This window comes from Rhinolophus hipposideros (genome assembly GCF_964194185.1).
Source record: "Rhinolophus hipposideros genome assembly, chromosome: 8".
Classification (NCBI taxonomy): domain Eukaryota; kingdom Metazoa; phylum Chordata; class Mammalia; order Chiroptera; family Rhinolophidae; genus Rhinolophus; species Rhinolophus hipposideros.
In genome coordinates this window covers 30,978,539-31,001,083 of record NC_138054.1, presented here as the reverse complement: position 1 = coordinate 31,001,083, position 22,545 = coordinate 30,978,539, and the positions used below count along the sequence as shown (strand labels likewise).

At 38.2% G+C, this 22,545-nt stretch overlaps 1 protein-coding gene across 1 annotated transcript in view; it reads left to right on the top strand.

Moving 5' to 3' along the window:
• CLCA2 (chloride channel accessory 2) overlaps window positions 1-22,545 on the top strand; it is a gene marked incomplete at both ends in the record, with an annotated part of 39,563 nt that overhangs the window by 5,711 nt on the left and 11,307 nt on the right. The window contains 9 exon segments of the mRNA XM_081056174.1: window positions 4,848-5,002; window positions 7,644-7,748; window positions 8,841-9,000; window positions 10,951-11,178; window positions 14,845-15,075; window positions 16,147-16,324; window positions 17,294-17,400; window positions 18,636-18,860; window positions 21,162-21,432. Of these exon segments, the coding sequence (XP_080912300.1) occupies window positions 4,848-5,002; window positions 7,644-7,748; window positions 8,841-9,000; window positions 10,951-11,178; window positions 14,845-15,075; window positions 16,147-16,324; window positions 17,294-17,400; window positions 18,636-18,860; window positions 21,162-21,432 (1,660 nt within the window).

Here is a 22,545-nt window from a genome sequence, read left to right as displayed (position 1 = left end):
ATCCTTTGTATTTCTGTAGTATCATTTGTAACTTCTTTTACATTTCTGATTTTATTTACTTGAGCCCCACTGCTTCTGGGTCTAGCCAAAGGTTTATTTTGTTTATCTTTTCAAAGAATCCACACTTACTAGTTTCATTGACATTTTCTATTATTTTATTAGTTTTTATTTATTTCCATCTGATTTTTAATGTTGTTTTTTTTTTCCTTCTGCTAACTTGGGGCTTTGTTTGTTCTTCTTCTTTTTGTTGTTCTTTTAGATGTAAGGTTAGAATGCTTATATGAGGTTTTTATTGTATGTTGAAGTAGTCTTGTATTGCTGTGAACTTGCCTCTTAAAAACACTTTTGCTGTATCCCATAGATTAAGGTATGTTGTATTTCTGTTTTCATTTTTCTCTAGGTATTTTTTCATTTATCCTTTGAGTTCTTCAATAACCCAGTGGTTCTTCAGTAGCATGTTGTTTAATCTCCACATAGTTGTGATTTTTCCAGTTTTCTTCTTTAATTAATTAATTCCTAGATTTCTATCATTGCATTCTGAAAAGATGCCTGCTATGATTTCAATATTCTTGAATTTATTGAGACTTATTTTATGGCCTAACATGATCTATCCTGAAGAATGCCTCATGTGGACTTGAGAATGTGTGTGATGCTTCTTTTGGATGAAATGTTCTGTGTATATCTATTAAGTCTATCTGATCTGATGTGCCCTTTAAGACTGATGTTTCCTATTGACTTTCTGTCTGGGTGACTTATCCATTGATGTAAATAGGATGTTAAAGTTTCTACTATTAATGTATGGTGTCAATTTCTCTCTTTAGGTATGTTAGTATTTTTTTTTAATTTGTTAGTTTCAGGTGTACAAGACAAGGTAATACTTAGACGTTCATCATTTATATCCCTCACACTGTGAACCCCCCTCCCCCCATCCACTATCCCTCCGACCTAACACCGAGCTATCACATTATATATATAAAATTATAGTTGGCATTCATTAATGTTTAGCTTCTGGTGTACAATGCCATGATCAGGCATCCACAGCATCTCTGAGGTGGTCTCCCAAATAGGACGCATGTCCATCGGATACCCAACAAAATCTTTACAAGGTATGTTAGTATTTGCTGTAAAGTATTTTTGTCTAATATTAGTATACCTACCCTAGCTTTCTTTTGGTTTCCATTTGCATGAAACATCTTTGCCATCCTTTCAATTTCAGTCTGTGTGTCTCCTTACGTCTGAAGTGAATCTCTTATAGGCAGTTTATAGAAAAGTCTTGTTTATTTATACATTCACCCACTCTGTCTTTTGATTGGAGATTTAGTTTATTTACATTTAAATAATTATTGATAGATATGTACTTACTGGTATTTTGTTAATTTTTTACTGGTTGTTTTGTTTCTCAGTGTTCTTTTTTTCTTCTCTAGCTTTCTTCCCTGTGGTTTGATGACTTTATTTGGTATTATGCTTTCATTCTTTTCTCATTATCTTTTGTGTATCTACTATAGGTTTTTGTTTTGTGGTTACCATCAGGCTCACATAGAACAGCCTATATCTATAAAATGGTCTATTTTAAATTGATAACAAGTTAAGTTTGAATACATTCTAAAACTCTACATTTTACTCACTTTGCCATATTTTATGTTTTTGATGTCACATTTTACATCTTTTTATTTTATGTAGTTTTAGTTATTTTTACTACTTCTTTCAATTTTATAATAGCTTTATAAGTGATTGATCCATTGCTTCAACTGTATGTGAGATATAGTGAGATTTTTACTGTCATATGTTTTCTTGTTATTAGTGCCATTTCTTTTTAACTTAAAGAAGTCCCTTTAACATTTCTTGTAAGGCTGAGATAGTGGTGACAAACTTCTTTGGCTTTTGCTTTTCTAGAGAATTGTATCTCTCCTTGAATTCTGAATGATAACCTTGCTGGATAGAATATTCTTGGTTGGGAGTTTAATCCTCTCAGCACATTAAATATGTCATTCCACTCCCTTCTGGCCTGAAAAGTTTCTGCTGAAATATCTTCTGATAGCTTTATGGGGTTTCCCTTGTATGTAACAAGTTGTTTTTCTCTTGCTGCTTTTAAGAGTCTCTCTTTATCTTTAACTTCTGACATTTTAATTATAATGTATCTTGGTGTGGATCTCTTTGGGTTCAGCTTATTTGGAACTCTCTGGATTCCTGGACCTGGATGTCTATTTGCTCCATTGGGTTAGGGAAGTTTTCAACCATATTTCTTCAAGTAATTTTTGTTTCCCTTTTCTCTCTCTCTTCACCTTCTGGGACCACTATAATGTGAATGTTATTCCTCTTAATGTTTTTCCATAGGTCTTTTAAGCCATATTCACTTTTTAAAATTTTTTTTCCTTTTGTGCTGCTGTTTGTGTGAATGCCAATGGTGTGTCTTCCAGTTCACTAACTGGTTCTTCTGCTTCATCCAATTTGTTCTTAAATCCCTCTAGTGTATTTTTCAGTTTAATTATTGTATTCTTTAGCACTGTGGCTTATATTTGGTACTTTCTTCTATTTTCTATTTCTTTGTTGGCGTTCTCACTTTGTTCATCCATTCTTCTCTAGAGTGCAGGGAACAGCTTTATGACCATTACTTTGAATTTTTTATCTAGTAGATTACAGTATTATTAAAGTCTTTTTTCTGAGGTTTTGTCTTGTCCTGTCATTTAGAACATATTTCTTTTTTCCCTCATTATGCTTGACTCTGTTTTTGTTTCTATGTATTAGGTGAGGCAGCTGTTTTGCTCAGTTTTGAATAAGTGCCTTGTGTAGATGATGAAGCTTATCATTCAACCTTGCCCTCGCTCTTGGTTGTCCCTTGAACTGTTGTGATTGTCTAAACATCCTGATTTACACTTAATAGGTACCCATTGTTAAAGGAGTGCCAAGACCTATCAGTGTCTCAAGGGTAGAAGTCTCATTTAGCACCTAATTTCAGGCTGACTGGAAGCCAGATCTTCAGGCAGCAGCTTTTAAAGTATGCAGATATATACAATCTCATGGGAACACAATCATAAGCCCTGCTGGTCTCCAGATCAGGAGATTTGGAGGTATTTCTTAGGTGACAGTTGCAAAAATTGAGGTTCCAGACAAGTGTGTAAGCACCTTTCCAGAGGTATCATTGAGCTGTAGTGAGTCCAAGTGGATGCATAAGGATGTCTGCATTCCCTGGGAGCACCTCCTTAGCCTCTATATGTGGGGGAAACATGAAGTCTGTCCCTCAGGCTCAAATGAGCAAATAGGTCTTTTCCACATGAAGGCTGGGAGTGGTTTCAGCCTGCTGTTTGTGCCATGCACTGAAGGTGGTAGCCTTCCAATAACTGTCTTTCCAATTGTTACAGTCCAATGGAGCCCAAGAGCATCAGCTCCCTTGGCCATCAAGGCCAGGTGATCAAGGGGCACCGTCTGTTTGTGTTGCACATGCCTGCTGACTTTAGTGAGGCAGCTAGAGAGTATAGGCATTGGGGCATGCTTGCTGTCTTCAGCAAGACAGCAAGAAACCCTTGACTGCCATGCCTGGGGGCTTCAGTAATGCAACAGGAGAATGTCTTGTCTGTGTGTACACATTAACTGCCTTTAGGGAGGGAGCAGGAGAATACTGTGATCATTAGTGCTTGCAGGCCCCAGCCAGGGAGTCAGCAAATGTTGCAACCACCTGTGCTCTCGGAGTTTAGCAAGGGAGCAGGAGAATGTTGATGACTTTCTCCTTGCCTGCCACAGCCAGGGAGTGGTTGAGTGCTGCAACCCTGCTCTCCAGTTTCAGGAAGGCAGGGGGACACTGTAGCAACTTGTCACCCCTCCATGTTCTAGCAATGCAGCAGGAGAGTGCAGCATCAGAGCTTGCTCTCGCCAGTGCTAGCAGGGCAGGCGAAGAGTGAAAAAATGGAATCTGACAGTGCCTCCATCTCTGGAGAGAGTTTGAACTATACTCTGACTCTTTAGCAGATGTTTTAAGAGTAGTAAATAAATCTCCTTCACAGAGAGTCTAGGTGCTTTTCAAATTTATGCTTTTCAGTTGAGTCCTGGGGAAATTGAAACCTCACGCGAGCCCTTTAAAAGGAGAATCTCAGTTACCTATAGTCTTGGGGCCCCTTGGAATCAGCCTCATTGGTTTTCTAGGCCAGACATGTTGGAGGCGGATCCCAAGGGTTGGGGTGCTTGATGTGGGGCTCTTCTCCCAAAGGAGTAGAGCCAAATTGATGACATTCCTCCCTATTGTGTGTTGCCACATTTGGCATGCGTTTTTTTTGTTTGTTTGTTTGTTTTTTGTTTTTTGGGTTGTTTTTTTTTTGTTTTGTTTTTTTGGTGAGCGCTGTCTCTGCCTTTCCTACCCATCTCAATGTGGTCCTTTTATCTTTTTCATGGGGGAGCAGTTTATCCCACTTTCAGATCATTTCAGAGGGAAATGATCCATGTGTAGCTGTAGATTAAGTATGTCCATGGAAGGAGGTGAGTTCAGCATCTTTCTCTGCCACCATGTTGGACCCCCTTTTGAAGATGGCATAGCTTAGTGTAATTTAAGAAAATTTTAATCTGGAAAATGGGAGGGGTCAAATGGAAGTAATAAAGCTCTGTGGAAATGTGCTAAGCTTTTGAAATATGCATGTTTTTTAAAGTGCCAAATAATTCTGTTAATATTTAACTGTGAATGCATTTTAAACTCCATCTGAGGCATTGTTTAAAATCTGCTTTTAAATTGGGATATAATTCATACAACAAAATGCACAGATCTTAAGTGTACAGCTCAAGGTATTTTAATATGTATATGTTTATATCACCAACATCACAGTTGAGATATAGAGTATTACAATGTATTTCTTTTAATTTAGGCAAATGTCATAGTGACTAACTGGTATGGGGCACATGGAGGTGATCCATATACCCTACAATACAGAGGGTGTGGAAAAGAGGGAAAATACATTTCTTTCACACCTGACTTTCTACTAAATGATGACTTAATAGCTGGCTATGGATCACGAGGTAAGTGTGACCAATCAAGAACTAGACATTAGACCATACTGTTTACCATATTCTGTGCTTAGTACCAAAAGGGAGTCAGAGAACCTGAAACCTTCCAAAGACTTACCATATGGATGGGGAGAGAGACCACATGCCCATTAAAAAATGAGTAACAAAATGAGCCAGAAAAAGTTAAGCACAAGATTAGTGGTCCAGAGAAGGAGTATTAGAAGAATGTAGTGAAAAGAGAGAATATTTTGAGCTAAGGATGGTCAGAAATGGCCTCATGAAGCAGAGAAACTTCAATGTTGAATATCATTTTGATAAAAAGAAGGAAGGGAGAGAACAGTGAAAAGAGTATGAATAAATCTGTGGCAGAAGAGTCCAGAGCATATTTGAGAGATGGGAGCTGTCGACTCTTTCAGTGGGGCAGAGTGACTGTAGGAAGTGACGTAGTGAGAGAAAATGCTGAAACAAACATGGGGGTAAGTAATGGGGAGCTTCAAAAGCTCAAATGAGTGAGTCATTACTGAAGGCTTATGAGCACAGGACTGCCACCATCGAAACAGTATTTTAGGGTGATGAATTGGTCTGTGTGTATAATCTGGCTTCCTCAGATCAATGACAGAGAAACTGGGCATCAGGAGAATAGCTAAGAGAAGTCTAGGTATGAGGCCATGAGATTTGACTATGGAAGCAGTGAGGTGAGAAGGACAGGAAAGATAGTAATAAGAGCAATGAGAATTTTCTATGTGCCAGGTGCTGTGCTGTTTGCTTTTCAAACGTTATCTTGTTTAATCCTAACAACTCTAAGTAATGAGAGATATTCCAGAAGGGAAAACAAGAACTAGAGGTCTGAACTGCTACGGAGTGAAAAACAAGGGGGATGTGTGGGTGGCATTAAGTACACATATAGAATTTCTGCCCAGATTAAAGGGGGAAGGCACAAGTCTTGTTGAGGCCAGGCGATTGTGAGGAGCACTGGACTACCCTGGTGGAAAAGCACAGCCTGCAGTGGGATGTGGATGGTTGGAGTTTGGGAGTCAAGGTCATCGGTTTGGAGACTGACTGAGATCTCAGGGAGAAGCTGTAGTGAGAAAAGCTCAGCAGCTCAAGGACTAACCATCCCATTCTTAATTTTTTGTTTTTGATTTTAACATACAGTCGTGCCTTTCAAATGGTGATTTCATTTTTACCCCCATTTACATCTAAATCGATTCTGTTCTCTTCTATATAGCTAGTAGGGAGTTCAGCAACACACACTATAAAACACACTTTATAAAACACTAAGAACTTTATAAGAGTATTTTTTCTGGTAACTATGAGGTGCTGATAATCTCTGCGTAAACATATAACTTCATCAGCCCTTCTAAATTCCATGAGTAGGCACAAACTTGTCCTTAACACTTTCAACTTAGACTGGTCCCCTCCCTTCCTTTGTCCCAACATCCCCAAATTGCACAATATGCTGCCGCCTGAGTCAACGCAGCAAACACTTCCTGGGTTCCCAGAATTTAAAAATTCAGACAAAAGAAAAGTGCACTTTGAAAGGGCAGTTAATCTGGAAAGCTTCAAGGAGGGAGAAGTCAGTTTTGATCTGAACATTAAAAAAAATGCATGAATTAGAGAGGTAGAGGAAAAATTATAAAAGTTTGATGATGAGGATGAGGGTTTCCATGAGCCAAGAGTTGGAGATAAACATAAACATGAAGAACCAAGGATAAAATAAAAAAGAAAGGACCATCAAGCTGGAGAGGAAGTTCTATGATAATTCTGCTTCTTCCTCCCTCCCTGGCCCCAGGTTTCAGTCATTGCTCTGGATAATAGAATTACCTACAAGAAAAGAGCAAGATGCTTGGATAACACAGACTGAAGAACAGGAAAGCTTTATTTGATTTTGTGCCTTAGTCCGTTCAGGCTGCTATAACAGCCTAAAGACTGGGTGGCTTATAAACAGTAGAAATTTATTTCTCACAGTTCTGGAGGCTGGAAGTCCAAGATCAAGGCACCAGCAGATTCAGTGTCTGGTGAGGACCCGCTTCTTGGTCCATAAACAGCCATCTTGTCACTATGTTCTCACCTGGCAGAAAGAGGAAAAGAACTCTTGAGGTCTCTTCTATAAGGTCACTAATCACATTATGAGGACTCCACCACCCTCATGACCTAATCACCTCCCAAAGCCCCACCCCCTCAATGCCATCACATTGGGGGTTAGGGTTTCAACATATGAATTTTGAGGGGACATAACCATTCAGTCCATTGCACTTAAATATGCTTCTTTCCTTTTCCCAAAATCCTGAAATTGTAGGTCTATATGAAGCTAAATAGAAGCCTGCTAGGCAGCTTCATTGGGGAAATGAGAGGATGTGGGACTCCTCATTAGATTCAAATAAATGTGCGACAAGTAAATCACTGGTTTGCATTTACAGGACTAAATATATTTTCACATTGCTTCTTTTATAATGGTAGTGTGTAAAGTAAAAGGTGATGGGAACAGGGTGGGGAAGAGGAAAGTGGAAGAGAGAATCGTACTTCAACAGTTAGAATGAGTATGTGTACTCAAGTAACGTTACATCTTCACTGATGAGCAAGGTCCATCCCTGACATTTTAGAAATTTGAAAAGAAAAAAGAAATTCAAAACAAATGCTCTGTCTTCCACAGGCAGAGTGTTTGTCCATGAATGGGCCCATCTCCGTTGGGGTGTGTTTGATGAATATAATAATGAGAAACCTGTCTACATAAATGGGCAAAATCAAATTAAAGCAACAAGGTTAGTAATTTTTCTCATGTTTAAAATTCATTGTTTATTTTCTACTCTAAAGTTGTTTATAATGGCAGCTAAACTTAATTCAAATTTCCAGTTTTTAAATGTTATTGCATTTTTAAAATATTTATGTGGTTCAAATATCAAGACAATATAAAAAGTTATATTGTTAGATATCTCACTCCTATCACTGTCTTCACCCTGCAGCCTCTCATTCCCTCTAGATATCCATTTTTATTAGTTTCTTGTTTATTTTTTCAGTATTTCTTTAGAAAAATTCAAAGAAATATGAATATACATATATATTTTTTTCCTCGTTCTTTTTTTTATAATTGCATAGTATTTCATTGTGTGGATGTAACATATTTTTCAATCATTCTCTTATTGTTGAACAAGTGGGTTGTTCCCAATCTTTTTACTACCAATAATACTAATAGGTCATAACGCTATCTCTATGTCATTTCTTATGTATGCAGGCAGATCTGTATATCTATTGAATAGCTTCCAAAAATTACTGGGTCAGATGGTACTCTCAGCTGCAATTTTGGTAGATATTAACTGATTCCTCACCTAAAGTTTGCACTGTTTTTCACTCTCATTGACAGCATTTGAGATTACTTATTTAGGAAAGAATCATTTTAAATATTAGGTTGGTACAAAAGTAATTGCGGTTTAAAAGGTTAAAAATAATCGCAAAACCCGCAATTACTTCTACACCAACCTAATACCATCATTAGGTGTTCATTCTCTTCTTCCTCTAATGTCCAATGACAACAAGCTCAAAGGAGCCCTGGCTCAGGTCACTGTCACTCATGTTTTTCCTTGGACATCCAAAAGTTCATGTGGATTTCCTGGTAACTTTTGCTTCGACCCAGTTTAGTTGGTAAAGCCCTTGGCAATACAGAACCTCTCATCAATTCTTTAAAGTAAAATGGAGTACATTTCTAAATTGATTTCTAAACTTTCTCAATAGAGTTTTTTAAATGTTTCATGTGTACCTAGCAAGCTACAATCTTTGCAATTAATTAGTATACGAGCTAGTACAGAAAAACACACAAGTATTTCTAAAATAGACTATATTTTTCTTTCTATTTTTAGGTGTTCATCTGAAATCACAGGCATGTTTGTGTGTGAAAAAGGCCCTTGCCCTCAAGAAAACTGTATTATTAGGAAGCTTTTCCAAGAAGGATGCATGTTTATATATAATAGCACCCAAAATGCCACTGCATCAATAATGTTCATGCAAAGTTTGTCATCTGTAAGTATGGCCTTGGAATGATAAACTCCTACAAGATTCCATCTCTTCCCACGACGCATATGTTTTAAGTCTTTAAACAAAAAGACAAGATTCACTGTGTTTTAGAGCTTGGGGGACCTTGGAGTTCAATCAGTTTTTATTTTACAGATTAAAAGCAAAACTGAGGCCCCAAAGATGATCACCAAAAATAGATCCCTTTAGAAAAGTGATTATTTGCTTTCCGGGGAAGGCCATTTAACAAGGGGAGCCCTATAGATCTCAAAATAAAGTGCTGAGAAGGTGGTGTTCCTGTATCCTTTCACAGGAAAGTCCTGGGTTAATGAGACTGATATAACACATGATTATGTTTCTGTTCTTTGAGGTAGTAACTCATTCTTAATTTTACTTTCTAATTCTCTTTCCCTTGTTTTGCATAGTCTAGAACTTGAAAAGAAAAGTCAGGTGCTACCAAGGGAAGTCAACTAACCTACTTAGATTTGCATGTTCAGAAACTCAACCTTGTCAACATTCCACACTAATTAACAAGAGACTAGTGTATAAGTCCATAACATCATTTTAAGAATTATTATTTTAAAAGAGTACTCTGTCATGAGGATCTAACACTTGCCTCTTCAGGCCAGCATGGAAGCAGCACATGGAACAGATGAATTCTCACCAGATCCCTGTTCTGAGAGCATGGAATCAGAAAGGAGGGAGTTAGGTAACACAGAGGTTTAGTGGCATCAGCCTATATCTCTCCATCTTCACAAAACCCTGAAGGTCAAGTCTATGGGTCATCTCTTCTCCACGGAGAATGGAGCACTGAGGGCACATGCCTCTGTGAAGTTTTCTGTTTCCATGGCTGACCAATGCCCCTTGGATCAGCATGTTCTTTGTAGATGTAACATTTTTCTTCAGTCTGGTTTTAGTCAAGGCTAGCAGTCCTTTTTGAACTTCGAAGTGATTTTTCATATTTCCTGTCCAGTCCATTATGTTTTGAATTTATTGCTTAATGTCTTAAGTCGTCAACCTAATTCCATGTATTTCATCCACATTGTTTTTGACAAGGTACTGTCTTTGTGATCCTTTGAGAGACCTACACATTAATATCCAGTCAGATAAGCTTTACAATCCTTCAACAATAGTCATGCAACATAGAGAAAGGAATTAAAAACAAATAATAACAACAACAAAAATAGGTTTCACCTCTGTCTCCCCATACTACTAAGAAATTATTAACATTTTGAAGTTTCAGTTTCCTCTTCGATGAAATTAGAAATGGGACTGAGGGAATCTTCTAGCTCTAAGCGCCCATGGCTCTATTAGAAGGAAGTGTCTATTCTTTGTAGGAACACAGGCACTGGGAATAGATGGTGACTCTACTTTGCAATGCAAACCATACCTTTATAAGGGGTGTTGACATAGGGTTGGTATTAAATGAATTATATCTATATTTCCAAATGGGGAGAAAGATCAAGAAGTAAATTTAAGTTGGTGTTTTCCTTATCCTGTTCTTACAGAGATCAATATTTGAACTAGATCATTATGTGGTCACTGATCAATAAAGGTGTAGTGGTCATTAAATATGATTTCAACAAAAAGACATCAAGATAACATTTCCTGGGGTTTTTTTAACACAGTATCATGCTAAGGAAGGTGGGAGATTGTTTTGTTTTGTTTGTAAACTAAGATATATATACATGGTCTGCTCTCTGTTATCCATGTGCAAATAGACTTTAATAGCACTTGACCGCAGTATCACAAGGGTGCCAAAGGTTTAAAGCGAAGGGTGCCAAAGATTAAGTTAAATTTGATGTCATTCTTGAAGTAAAGAAGAACATTGCTATGGTTCTTCTAATTTCCCAAGTCTCAGCTCGCCTCTCCTTTTACCTTGAGTTGCTTGTGAATGAGAAATATGTCTAGAATGGCAGGAGAGCCTTTATTATCTGATAGGCTTTGTTCTTTTTCCAGGTGGTTGAATTCTGTAATGCAAGTACCCACAACCAAGAAGCTCCAAACCTACAGAACCAAATGTGCAGCCTCAGAAGTACATGGGATGTAATCTCAGAGTCTGCTGACTTTAATCACAGCGTTGCCATGAATGGGACTGAGCTCCCGCCTCCTCCCACATTCTCCCTCGTACAGGCTGGCGAAAAAGTGGTCTGTTTAGTCTTGGATGTGTCCAGCACGATGGCAGAGGTAGCATTTTGAATCAAAATTGTTGTAAAACACTTATCCTTTTTATTTTTTTCCTATCAGTTTTTAATTCTTTTTATTTTCAGAAGGTGAGGGCAAAAAAGGGGAAGGCCAGAGGTTTGAACAGTCATCATCTTTTCTTGGGGACAAGACGAAAAAATACAGAATGTCCTCCAGAAATTAAGATAATGCAGAAAAATGAAACCCACAGAAAATTCCTAACCTTCTTTTTTGTTACTAATTGTAATATTTTCCATCCACGACCTGTTTCCAAAATTCTGACATGTAACAAAAGGCTCCTATCTGGCCCCATTCCACTCAATGGTAAAGATCTCTGGTGGGGGCAAGAAACTATGAATTTATAGCAAGTGTGCATGTCCATGATGTGTATATTTTCCATGTCATTGTAGACAGAATATGAGGTCTCAGTCATCTGGCAATCGAGCAGCCTTCCAGAAACCCACTCTCAAAAGCTCCAGAACGCTCAGATGATGGTTAAAGGCTTTGTCCATGGAGTCAAGCAGATATGCTTTAAATCCTTGTTCCTTCACTTACTGTCTATGTAATCAAGGGTAAAATCACCTCTCTGAAGCTCAGATTTCTCATCTGTAAAGTACAGACAATGATACCTACTTTCAGTGCTGTGACAGAACCAACTTGTACGGGCTCAGGAGAGTCAGTTGTTCAAGCTTTAGGAAATTTGCAAACCAGTTGTTAAACAGCCATTTTTGAACTGTATAGACTTAAAATTAAATAAAATATGTTAAGGAAAACATAAACAATTCTCAAAACTCATTACTTCCTCTTTATTTTCCTACTACTTTTTATTATCTATGCCTGGAAGTCAATAAATTACAGCTCATGGGCCAAGTTTGGACCCCTACCTGTTTTTGCATAGCACACAATCTAAAAATGGATTTACTTTTTAAATGGTTAAGGAGAAAATAAAGAGAATAATAACATTTTATGATGTGAAAGTTATATGAAATTCAAATTTAATACAATTTCAATAAAGTTGTATTAAAAGACAGCAACACTCACTTGCTTACATATTATCTATGGCCACTTTAGTGGTAATAGCAGAGTTGGGTAGTTGCAACAGAGAACACATGGCTCACCAAGCCCAAGATATTTACTCTCTGGCCCTTTACAGAAAATGTCTGCTGATCCCTGATCTACACTCTTGAGGTTATTTTCTGTCCATTGTATCTATATGGGTCTGTATCTCTTCCCAGCGCTGCTCTTCCTGACTACACTGACAAGTTGAAATCAGCCTCAGTGAGAGTATTTGCTTCATAGAAATTGCCAGCTGCAACAAATCAAGCTTCTCTCTCTCTCTCTCTCTCTCTCTCTCTCTCTCTCTCTCTCTCTCTCTCTCTCTCTCTCACACACACACACACACACACACACACACACACACACACCAGAAATGCAGTTTTTAAACATTTACCAGCACACCACTATCTACTTCATAGGGTTGTTGAGGGGGAAAATGAGAGAATGAATATGACGTTTTTGGTTTCTAAGTGGTGGCTATTATTTTATTATAGTATTTGTCCTGAGGGAGAGTTTAGCCTCTTGCATTCTCTGGATCAGTAGTCCTGGGATATTTGCCTTTTTTGGCTTATTTCTGAAGTATTAGTAATGCCACTAATACACTCAGCTTCCAGGTAATTTTGTAATGCTGCCTACCTACAGTTGATTAGGGAATGATCTTCTCAGATATGGTCTCAGGGTAACTTATGTTGGCTAGCTGCCTCTGTTGAGTAAGAACAATTGAATGAAAGGAAACATAGCTGTATTTGAGTGAAGACCTGAGAGAAGCAGAAGAAAAATCAGCCTAACATAACAAACTCATGGCAAAGCCAACTTCCCTCCTTTTTCTTGATAATACTGTCACTGACTCATCATGACCATTCATTTACTTATCAGGTGTCAATACTGTGCTGGCTTGGGGGATACAGAAATGACAACTAGGGTCTCTGTTTGAAACGCTCATAATCTAATGAGGGAGACATGACAAACATGTGACACATGTGTGAATAAATACAATACTGTGTGACAACGCTCCACAGAGATGTGAGGCACCATCTAGTGTTGTAGAAGTGAGTGAACTTGGAGTTGAATCTTGAAGGATGAGAAGGTTAGGTGAGGTAAGGGGTGTGAAGGAAGGACTTTCCAGGGTAGGGAAGAGTATGTGCAGTGACTGAGAGGCAAAAATTAGAAAGATTCATTCAGGGAAAGTGCATCAACTGGTGTGGTTATAACTAGTATTGGGTGGCTTTAAAAAAATGGCAAAGATGGAGAGATGGTATGAATTTAAGAGAAACTGAAGACATTGAGTTGAAAGGACCTTTTCGAGGACATGGGGGCTGGTAACACAGGGATAATGAGAGTTGCAGGTTTCTGGCTTAACTAATTGGGAGTAGAGGCTATGATTGAGGACAGAGACTTGATGACTGTGGTGTTAGTAACAGCTACTACCGTGTTTCCCCAGAAATAAGACCTCGCCAGACAATGAGCTCTAATGTGTCTTTTGGAGTAAAAATTAATATAAGACCTGCTGTATATTATATTATTATAATATAATATAATACATTATTATATTATACCCGGTCTCATATTATAGTAAAATAAGACCAGGTCTTATATTAATTTTTGTTCCAAAAGATGCATTAGAGCTGATTGTCCAGCTAGGTCTTATTTTCGGGGAAACATGATATTCACTAAGTGTTTACTATGTAACCATTTTGCAGATAGAAAACTGAAGCTAAAAACATATAAGTAATTTCTCTCTAGTCACATAATTAGCAAATGTTGAAGGCAAGATTCAAAGTCCTTGTTTTATTCCCTCTACTAATTTACCTCTCAATATTGTAAGACAAAAATAATAGTTGGAAAGGAAGGCAATGAATTCAAAGTGTGTAGAGGTTGGGATACCTGTGGGACATTAAATTGGTGAATTTCCTAGCAATGTGACATGCAGGTCCAGATGTTAAGGGAGATGCCTGGGTTGTAGATAGAGACCAAAGTTATGACGGAACAGGCAGTCACTGAAGCCCAGCTCGTGCTCCACAGCCTTTAAAACAACTCGTTGTAGTGAGTTCAGCCGCAGCATCAAACCGGGTCACTAATATTACTTTATGCGTGGTTAGTACTTCAAGGTATAACTGTACTGTCATACACATATCTCAGTTGATCCTCACAACAATTCCGTTTTAATAAGAAAGATATTAGTATCCCTTCACAGATAAAGTACCCAGCCTAAGATGACCATTATACAATAACTGCTACTCTTTACCATAAGTTCTCTTTGCAATGTTTCCTCTTGCCCAGACTGAAGACAAATCTAGTCTCAATTGGTTCTATAAACATTTGAATTCTGAGTAGGAGAGAAATAGTGGGGATACGAGTATGTGTTCTTAGAGAGTGGTAATAATGAAGAACTTGTTGGGGACAGAGTTCCAAACCACTCCCTCCTCCCAGAAAAGTATTCATTTTTTTGAGCCTGCAGTTCATTGAACAATCTTCTAGCACTGTGACACGCTCCACAGCTAAAAAAGGTTATAATTCAACCTCTAAAGAATTAGCAGAAATATTTGCTTATTAGGGTACTGTTGTCTGCCAATCAAATGTTGTTACCTTTCTTTTTTCCTCTTCGGGACATAGGCTGGCAGACTCCTTCGACTGCAACAAGCAGCGGAATTTTACTTGATGCAGATTGTTGAACTTCATACCTTTGTGGGAATTGCCAGTTTTAACAGCAAAGGAGTGATCAGAGCCCAGCTACATCGAGTGAACAGTGATGATGACCGAAAGTTGCTGGTTTCATATTTGCCTGCCACTGTGTCAGCTGAAGCAGAAACCAGCATCTGCTCCGGGCTGAAGAAGGGATTTGAGGTACAGTAGAGCACCCCAAGCCTCAAATCACCATCACTTTCCTTTCCCTCATTTTGTATCTAGTTGCTTCTGATTGGGAGCCATCTGGTACAGTGTGGTCATAGCAGCTTCAACTGGAGGAGAGTAATGATGGGTTATCTGCAAGGTCAGGAACGATGTGCCTAAAAAGTACCTGACATGTAACCGTTGCGTAATGACTGCTTGTTGAAGGAATGCATAAATGCATGAAAACAATGGCCCAGATTGGGGGACTTCAGCATCACCTGGGCACTTTCTGACCCTGTTTCTGCAGTGCTGAGACTATCCCACACATGGCCATTTTTACCCTTGGATTTTCCAGTCAAAATCAGCATGTCTGGCTCCTGCCTATAATTATACTAGACCTCAAGCATAGGAGACTTAATTAAGGTTAGAGGTATGTCTCGGGAATGACAAAAGTCTTCTAAATTAGCATAAGTTTGGACTTAACATCTGGGATGCAGCCATGACGCAAACATCTGGTAGCAAGCAAAACACATCAATTGCAATTGTTGCTGCCTATGGGCAAGTGTTTCTCAACCTGGGCTACCTGGGAACTTTCAGGTGATTAAAAAACCTGGATGCCTCAGTCTCAACCCCAGAGAGTCTGATTTAGTTGATCTGGGATGTGGCCTGGCCACTAAAATTTTTAAAGCTCCTCATCTGATTCTAATGTGTAGCCACAGTAGAGAACCACTTTTCTAGGGCCCCTTATTAGTCACTCACTGGATCCCAGAGGCCAGATCCCACACAATAATGTTCTTTCACCTTATCCATGATGGACACTATTCTAAACTAGGGGCATATCATGGTGATTGGAACAGAAAGCATCCCTGTCCACAAGCAAACCGGCAATGGTATATAAGATGACAGGTGCTGTGATGAGATGAGGTGTGGACCCCATGCGGATGGCCTGGATCTCAGGGAGCTGCAGAGGACCTCAAAGAGGCATATGTCCCACTGGTGGGGGATTTGGAATGAGAGTGGATTTTTCTGCTCAATAAGACGACTTGAAGTACATGTCCTTCCGAATGACTAATCCTCTGTGTTCAGGTGGTTGAAAAACTGCATAGAAAAGCCTATGGCTCTGTGATGATATTAGTGACCAGTGGAAATGATGGGCATATCAGCAACTGCTTACTCACTGTGCTTAGCAGTGGTGCAACCATTCATACAATTGCTCTGGGTTCATCTGCAGCCCAAAACCTGGAGGAATTATCACATCTTACAGGTAAACACATTTTTTAAAATGTATATTTTGGAGCATTTCCTGTCTAGTTGAATATTCAAAGCATAACCATGAAAGCCAGATTATGTCAGCAGAATACATGGCTAAATTGGAAAAAAAAAAAAAATAGAAGCCATTTTCCTAAGAAAAAACCCCACAAAAATCATTGCTAAAATTAACCTAAATTTTGCTGACGTTTTTACATTTTATTTAGAAGGTGCCAATTATATACATCCAATGAAAATATTATTTTTATAATTTGTTTGTTAAACCAGCCTGAGCATGTATAATCATGGAGCTAAAAAAATATGTTTAATATTAAATGCACTAACTTCTATGATAAGAGCACTTACAATATTGTAAAATACATATATTTTTTGTTCTAAATGAGGTATGATAATTTTATCTTATATTCTTTATAGTCAATAAAAATGGGTATGCTGACTTGAAACGGAAAGTCAGGTTTTAGTATTTTTTGAAAATTGTATTTTCAGAATGTAAATGTAACTATGTAGCAATGGAGATGGCAATTAACCTAGATTATCTAGGAATTAACTTCATTACAAAACTAGCCAATAAATACAGAGGGTGCCAAAACAAATATATACACATTTTAGGAAAGGAAAAAACTGTATTAAAATTGTTAATACTCAATATATCCCAATAACACAGATGAATACAGTCATGTGTATACATGTTTTTGGCACCCCCGGTATCTATTGCGTTTCTACCATGGATAGAGTAGAGTTCTAGGTTCTCACATTACAGCTGTGAATAGAACAGATAAAACCACCCCCTTCATGCTGCTCACCACGTGGTTGCATAGGGTGTCAAGCAAAGCAAGTCAAGCACAGCTCCTACTCCCCCCAAACTACCCTCTTATGCAAAGAAAGGTTGTTGGAAAAGCCTAAATTTTATTTTTTGTTTTGTTTTATACATTTTAATAGCTAACATCCCACTCATGTATTTCAGGGGGCTTAAAGTTCTTTGTTCCAGATAAATCAAACTCCAACAGCATGATTGATGCTTTCAGTAGAATTTCCTCTGGAACCGGAGATATTTTTCGGGAGCATATTCAGGTCAGAATTTTCTCAGTGTTATACTTACAGTCGGGGTAGGGAGGGGAAAGGAAGCAAGGAAAATACGTAAATTGTGTTCACTGCCTCCTTCATCTTATTTGAATATATATTGAGCTTCTGGGCATCATCAGAGCCAGGCTTTATTTTTACTTGATGTTTATACTTCTCAGCCATAGAAGTCATTTTCTGTAATTGCTACTTCAGCGTTTCAAGGTCTATAAGCAGAGCTTTCTCCTTCCTGGTGGCTCAACATGGGGTGGAGTGGCAGTGCACTGGGGGTAGGGCCCAGAAGAAAAATGAGAAACTGTGTATTTAGTTTTAATCCCATAATAACTTTCCATCAATCAGAATCCATTTTACTTCTGCTTCTTCAAAACTTTCTCTGAAGCTTCTTTCTCATATAAAAAGTATCAGCTATTGTATTGGATTCTAAAAACTCCTAAATATCTCTACCACAATTTACTTAAATTTGCTTACAAAAGCTTTCTCTAATCAAGCCATTTTTTAAAGGGGCCAGATTTTTATTTCTAAGTACTGTAAAAATATTTTGAACATAACCAAGTTTCATCTGCTATTTCCTCACAGATGGTAAGTGAACCTGCCAAGTTTATGGCTTCATGTGGACAATGAACACGTGTTATTCTTAGAAAATATTTAACACGTACATTACATGTACACAGTAAAACCAACAACCACAATTCCATTATTAGATATGAAAAAAGGTGAATTATAAATGACAACACATATTACAGATTAGACTACAATGGCTTTTCTGAATAATCTTTCCACCCTGTGATTTCCTCTTTAATAATATGAAATAAAAACAAATGTTTTAAAAAGTAAAAGAAAAAAATTAACAAATTATTATTCATATGGCTCAAATTAGCCTTATGTTCTCAAACTTGTTCTTTAGCCCCACTAGACTGTGGACAGAAATTACATCTAATCCCCTACAACAGCTCAGAGCCCAACACAGAATGTGGTATAGTACCGTGTTTTCCCCAAAATAAGACCTAGCCGGACCATCAGCTCTAATGCATCTTTTGGAGCAAAAATTAATATAAGACCTGGTATCATATCATATCATATCATACATTATATTATATAAGACCCGGTCCTACATTATAGTAAAATAAGACAAGGTCTTATATTAATTTTTGTTCCAAAGAGTAAAGAAACAGATAGAATGATTATGTATACTCTAGAAAATTTCACACATATATTCTCTTGAACAGCTGGAAAGCATGGGTGAGAATGTTAAACCTCACCATCAACTGAAAAACACGGTGACTGTGGATAACAGTGTGGGCAATGACACTGCCTTTCTAGTCACATGGCAGACCAGTAGTCCCCCTGAGATTGCACTATTTGATCCTAATGGAAGAAAATACAACACAAATAATTTCATCATCAATAAAGCTTTGCGGACAGCTCGCCTCTGGATTCCAGGAACTGCTAAGGTAGGTGTTGTGAGTTTGTTCAAAATGACAACATTTAGTCACATAGGTGACTTTCAGTTGAGTCACATAATTAAATACATTGTGTAAAGGAAATCCTATTCTGATATATCAATTTACTTTCAATTTATGAGGGATTTTGTGAATGTTAAAAATTTAAGGGGAACAACTAAGGTATGTTCAAAACTTTAATGAATACGAAAGGCTTCTCACATGGAAATTAGTATTTTGGAGTAAACATAATTTCATTCTGCTTACTTCCTTCTTTACAAAATCCATATAGACACACTTATCTATCCGCTTAGAAAAAAAATCTTCTACTTAGAATTTATAATATGAATATATGCAACACATATGTTTTTGAGCATTTACTATGCTGGGTCTTCTTTTAGTGGCCTTATAATAAAATGCCACGATAAGTATAAGAACAGGGTACTCAGAGCATAAAGGAAGGATGTGCAAATGGGGGAATTGGGAGGTGGGAAGGAGAAAGCTACCTGGAAGTGAAAACATTAAAATGGAAATATGGAGGATAAAGGGCACATAGGTGTGAATGACATTCTGGGCAGAGTGAACAGCAATAGAAAGAAAGGCTCGGAGAAAAAGAATATGGTTCTTCATTGAACTACAAGTAGTTCAATACAGGTGAACTAGTGAGCAGCATGTAAAGTGGAGATTTAGGGGAAGGAAAGTGGAGGGGTGATGATGCTGGACAGATAAACAGGAGCCAAGTCAGCAAGGGCTCTGAATGGCAGAAAAGGGAATTGGAGTCTGCACACTAGAGGTAAGGGAACCACCAATGGTTCTGAGCAGGGAGGGGAATTGAGCCCATAAGCTCTTGCGCTGCCCGAAGGAGCGCAGTCCCTCCTCAGCACCAGTGGTCCTCCCTCCCCAGAGCATTGCTGACACCCTCTGCTCGGCCTCCCTGACTGCGCCAGCGTCCTTCCCATCCACTGCTCCCCTCTGTCAGGTAATCCTTCTGAAGCACAAATGGAGCAAACCTGTCTCCCATTCAAAATTCTTTGGTGGTCTCAGGATAAAACTCATGTGGTGACTCTTATATACCAAACCCTTCATGTTCTCGCTTCTGCCCACGCTTATTTTTAACCCTTCTCCCAAATACCCCATGCTTAACCTACTTAACTTTTCTCCAAAGTCATTGTGTTCTTTTCACACATGTGCACAAGAGCCAGGAACACTTTATCTATTTCTTGCTGCCTTTGCCCAGCCCCTTAGCCTGAATTAGATGCCCTGTATCAAAACACTTATTATATACCCAAAGACAAGGTTTTTATGTGGGTTCCTGCCATGTATCTATTACTAAGGTTATGATTACAATAATTAATTAATTAATTAAAATAATCTTGATGCTTGAACTGTGACTTCACTGGAAAATGGTAAAGCATATGAACCCCAACTCAGAAGGCAGGGTAAGGTGTGGTGGTATCTTAACTTTCCACACTGAATCCCACCTTAACCCTTTGTTTTCTCCCTTCTTCCTCTTATTCGATTGTGTTCCTCCTGTTACTTCCAAGATTTTAGAAGGAACAGCAGCAAGAATAAGGAAAAAAGGAGTATTTATGTACAGTTTAATCAAAAGAACAAATTTCTACTATATTGTCGTTTAAGCTTTTTTTTCTTTCAGATATGCTTTTGCAGATTTCCCCCAAGTAGCCTAGATAGGCAAAAATGAATGGTACTTCACAATGTCTCTATAAAGCACTCAACATAGACATGGTAGAATCCTGACCTATTAAAAAAATAGTGTTCCTTTTCTTGGCCCCTAATACTGTATGTGTGCTTTGTTGCTTGATATTTCTGGGCATTGGTGGCGGTGGGATGGAGGGAAGGAAAAATACTATTGCCTTTTAGTCCAGCTTATCCACATAAATCATAATCGTCCACTGAATTTGCTATAAATTTCTTCGTTATATAAAAGGAATATAAATGTTGTACCTCCTTTTCGGTGAACGGGCTTAGATTAATATTTGCAAAGTACTTTGAAGTTCTGAAACACTGTTTTCATTATCGTCTAAAATGAGACTCAAGATATGTCTTTCCCCACAGATAAATTCCAAGTATAATTCCCTAGAGAGGTACCTAACAATATAAGTAGGCCGTGCTATGAATTTAGTAATCACTTAACCAATTATTGCTATTCCTGACATTCTTTTGTAGTATTTTAGAAAATGCAACATCAACAGAACAAGAACAAAAAATCCTACGAGCTTAGATTTATGCTTTACAATGAAGTGTTGACCTTTTTCTTCACACTTGACAGAACAAAAAGCCTCTGTTTTGCAGCCCGGGCTCTGGACTTACACACTGAACAATACCCACCATTCTCTGCAAGCCCTGAAAGTGACAGTGATCTCGTGTGCCTCCCGCTCAGACATGCCTCCTGCTACTGTGGAAGCCTTTGTGCAAGGAGGCAGCACCCGTTTTCCCCATCCCATGATGATCTTTGCAAATGTGAGAAAGGGGTTCTATCCCATTCTCAATGCCACTGTAACTGCTACGATTGAGCCAGAGACAGAAGATCCTGTTACGCTGAAACTTTTTGATGATGGAGCAGGTAACGAAGAATGTCATGTCATTTTTCATGTTCTCAAGAGCTGTTGTGATGTGGCAGTATCGATAGATATTAAGCTTATCTTTTAAATTCTTTCAAAACAAGTTTTTTTCCTCATCCAATCTTATGAGATTCTCAAATTCTCATAGAATCACAGATATGCTAAGTAGTTATAGGTTGCATCTGCACAAGGGAAGAAAATATGAACTAGGGAAAAGAGTCTCCATGAGGCTCCTCAGAGCAAAATAGTGAGAGGAAGTTGTTTGACACATAGGTCTTGGCTTCAAGCCAGTGACACTTGTCCAGTGACACTGGCCACACTCACTCAGTAAGGTCACACAGGAACAGGTCTTTGTGACATGCCCATATTCCATGAAGATTTACCAGCTTTACTATTCACTAAAATAATTAGATTGAACAATTAAAATAGCAAATGAAGACCCAAAAAGGGGGGATGCAATGACAGGAAATGCATTTTTTCTCCTTGAACCCAACTGTGAAAATCGGAAATTGAACTTGTGACCTATGAATTGACTGTAGACTATTCTTTAGCCAAGTAACTGTGTTGATCAGAGGGCATAGCCAGTGCCTTTCACATATGTGATTTGGTCACAAGAAGATCAAATCATCAAGAGTAGTGGAATCGGGACAGAGAGTTTCCTACCACTGGGAAAATAAAACCAAATAAAACAAAACCCTACTTCAAAGTACTCATTTTGCACATAGAGAGCTCAGAGCCTCCTAATCATACGTCACAGAGAGCACAGAATCAAGCTTGGCAAAGAACAGCACCTGGGCTCTTTCTGACCAACCTTTTTGACTTTTATAAACAAACTCCTTAGTTGTTTTATCTTTCCTGCTGTGTTTTTTTTTTCTACACTAAATTCTCAGAATGACAATGGACCTCAATCCCTGCGTTAGCAGCCCCATGTGTTTGATCTACTAATAAAATCATATTCCTTCCCTCTGTTGTTTCAAAGATAAATTTTTTCAAGAGTCTTAGGTTTGGCAACCTATGACTATCTTGCCATGGCAATCTTGTATGGCATTTATGAAACAAAGGTTTATTTAAAAGATTTTAGTTCCAGTACCTCAGCAGGATACCAGAGAAGGCCC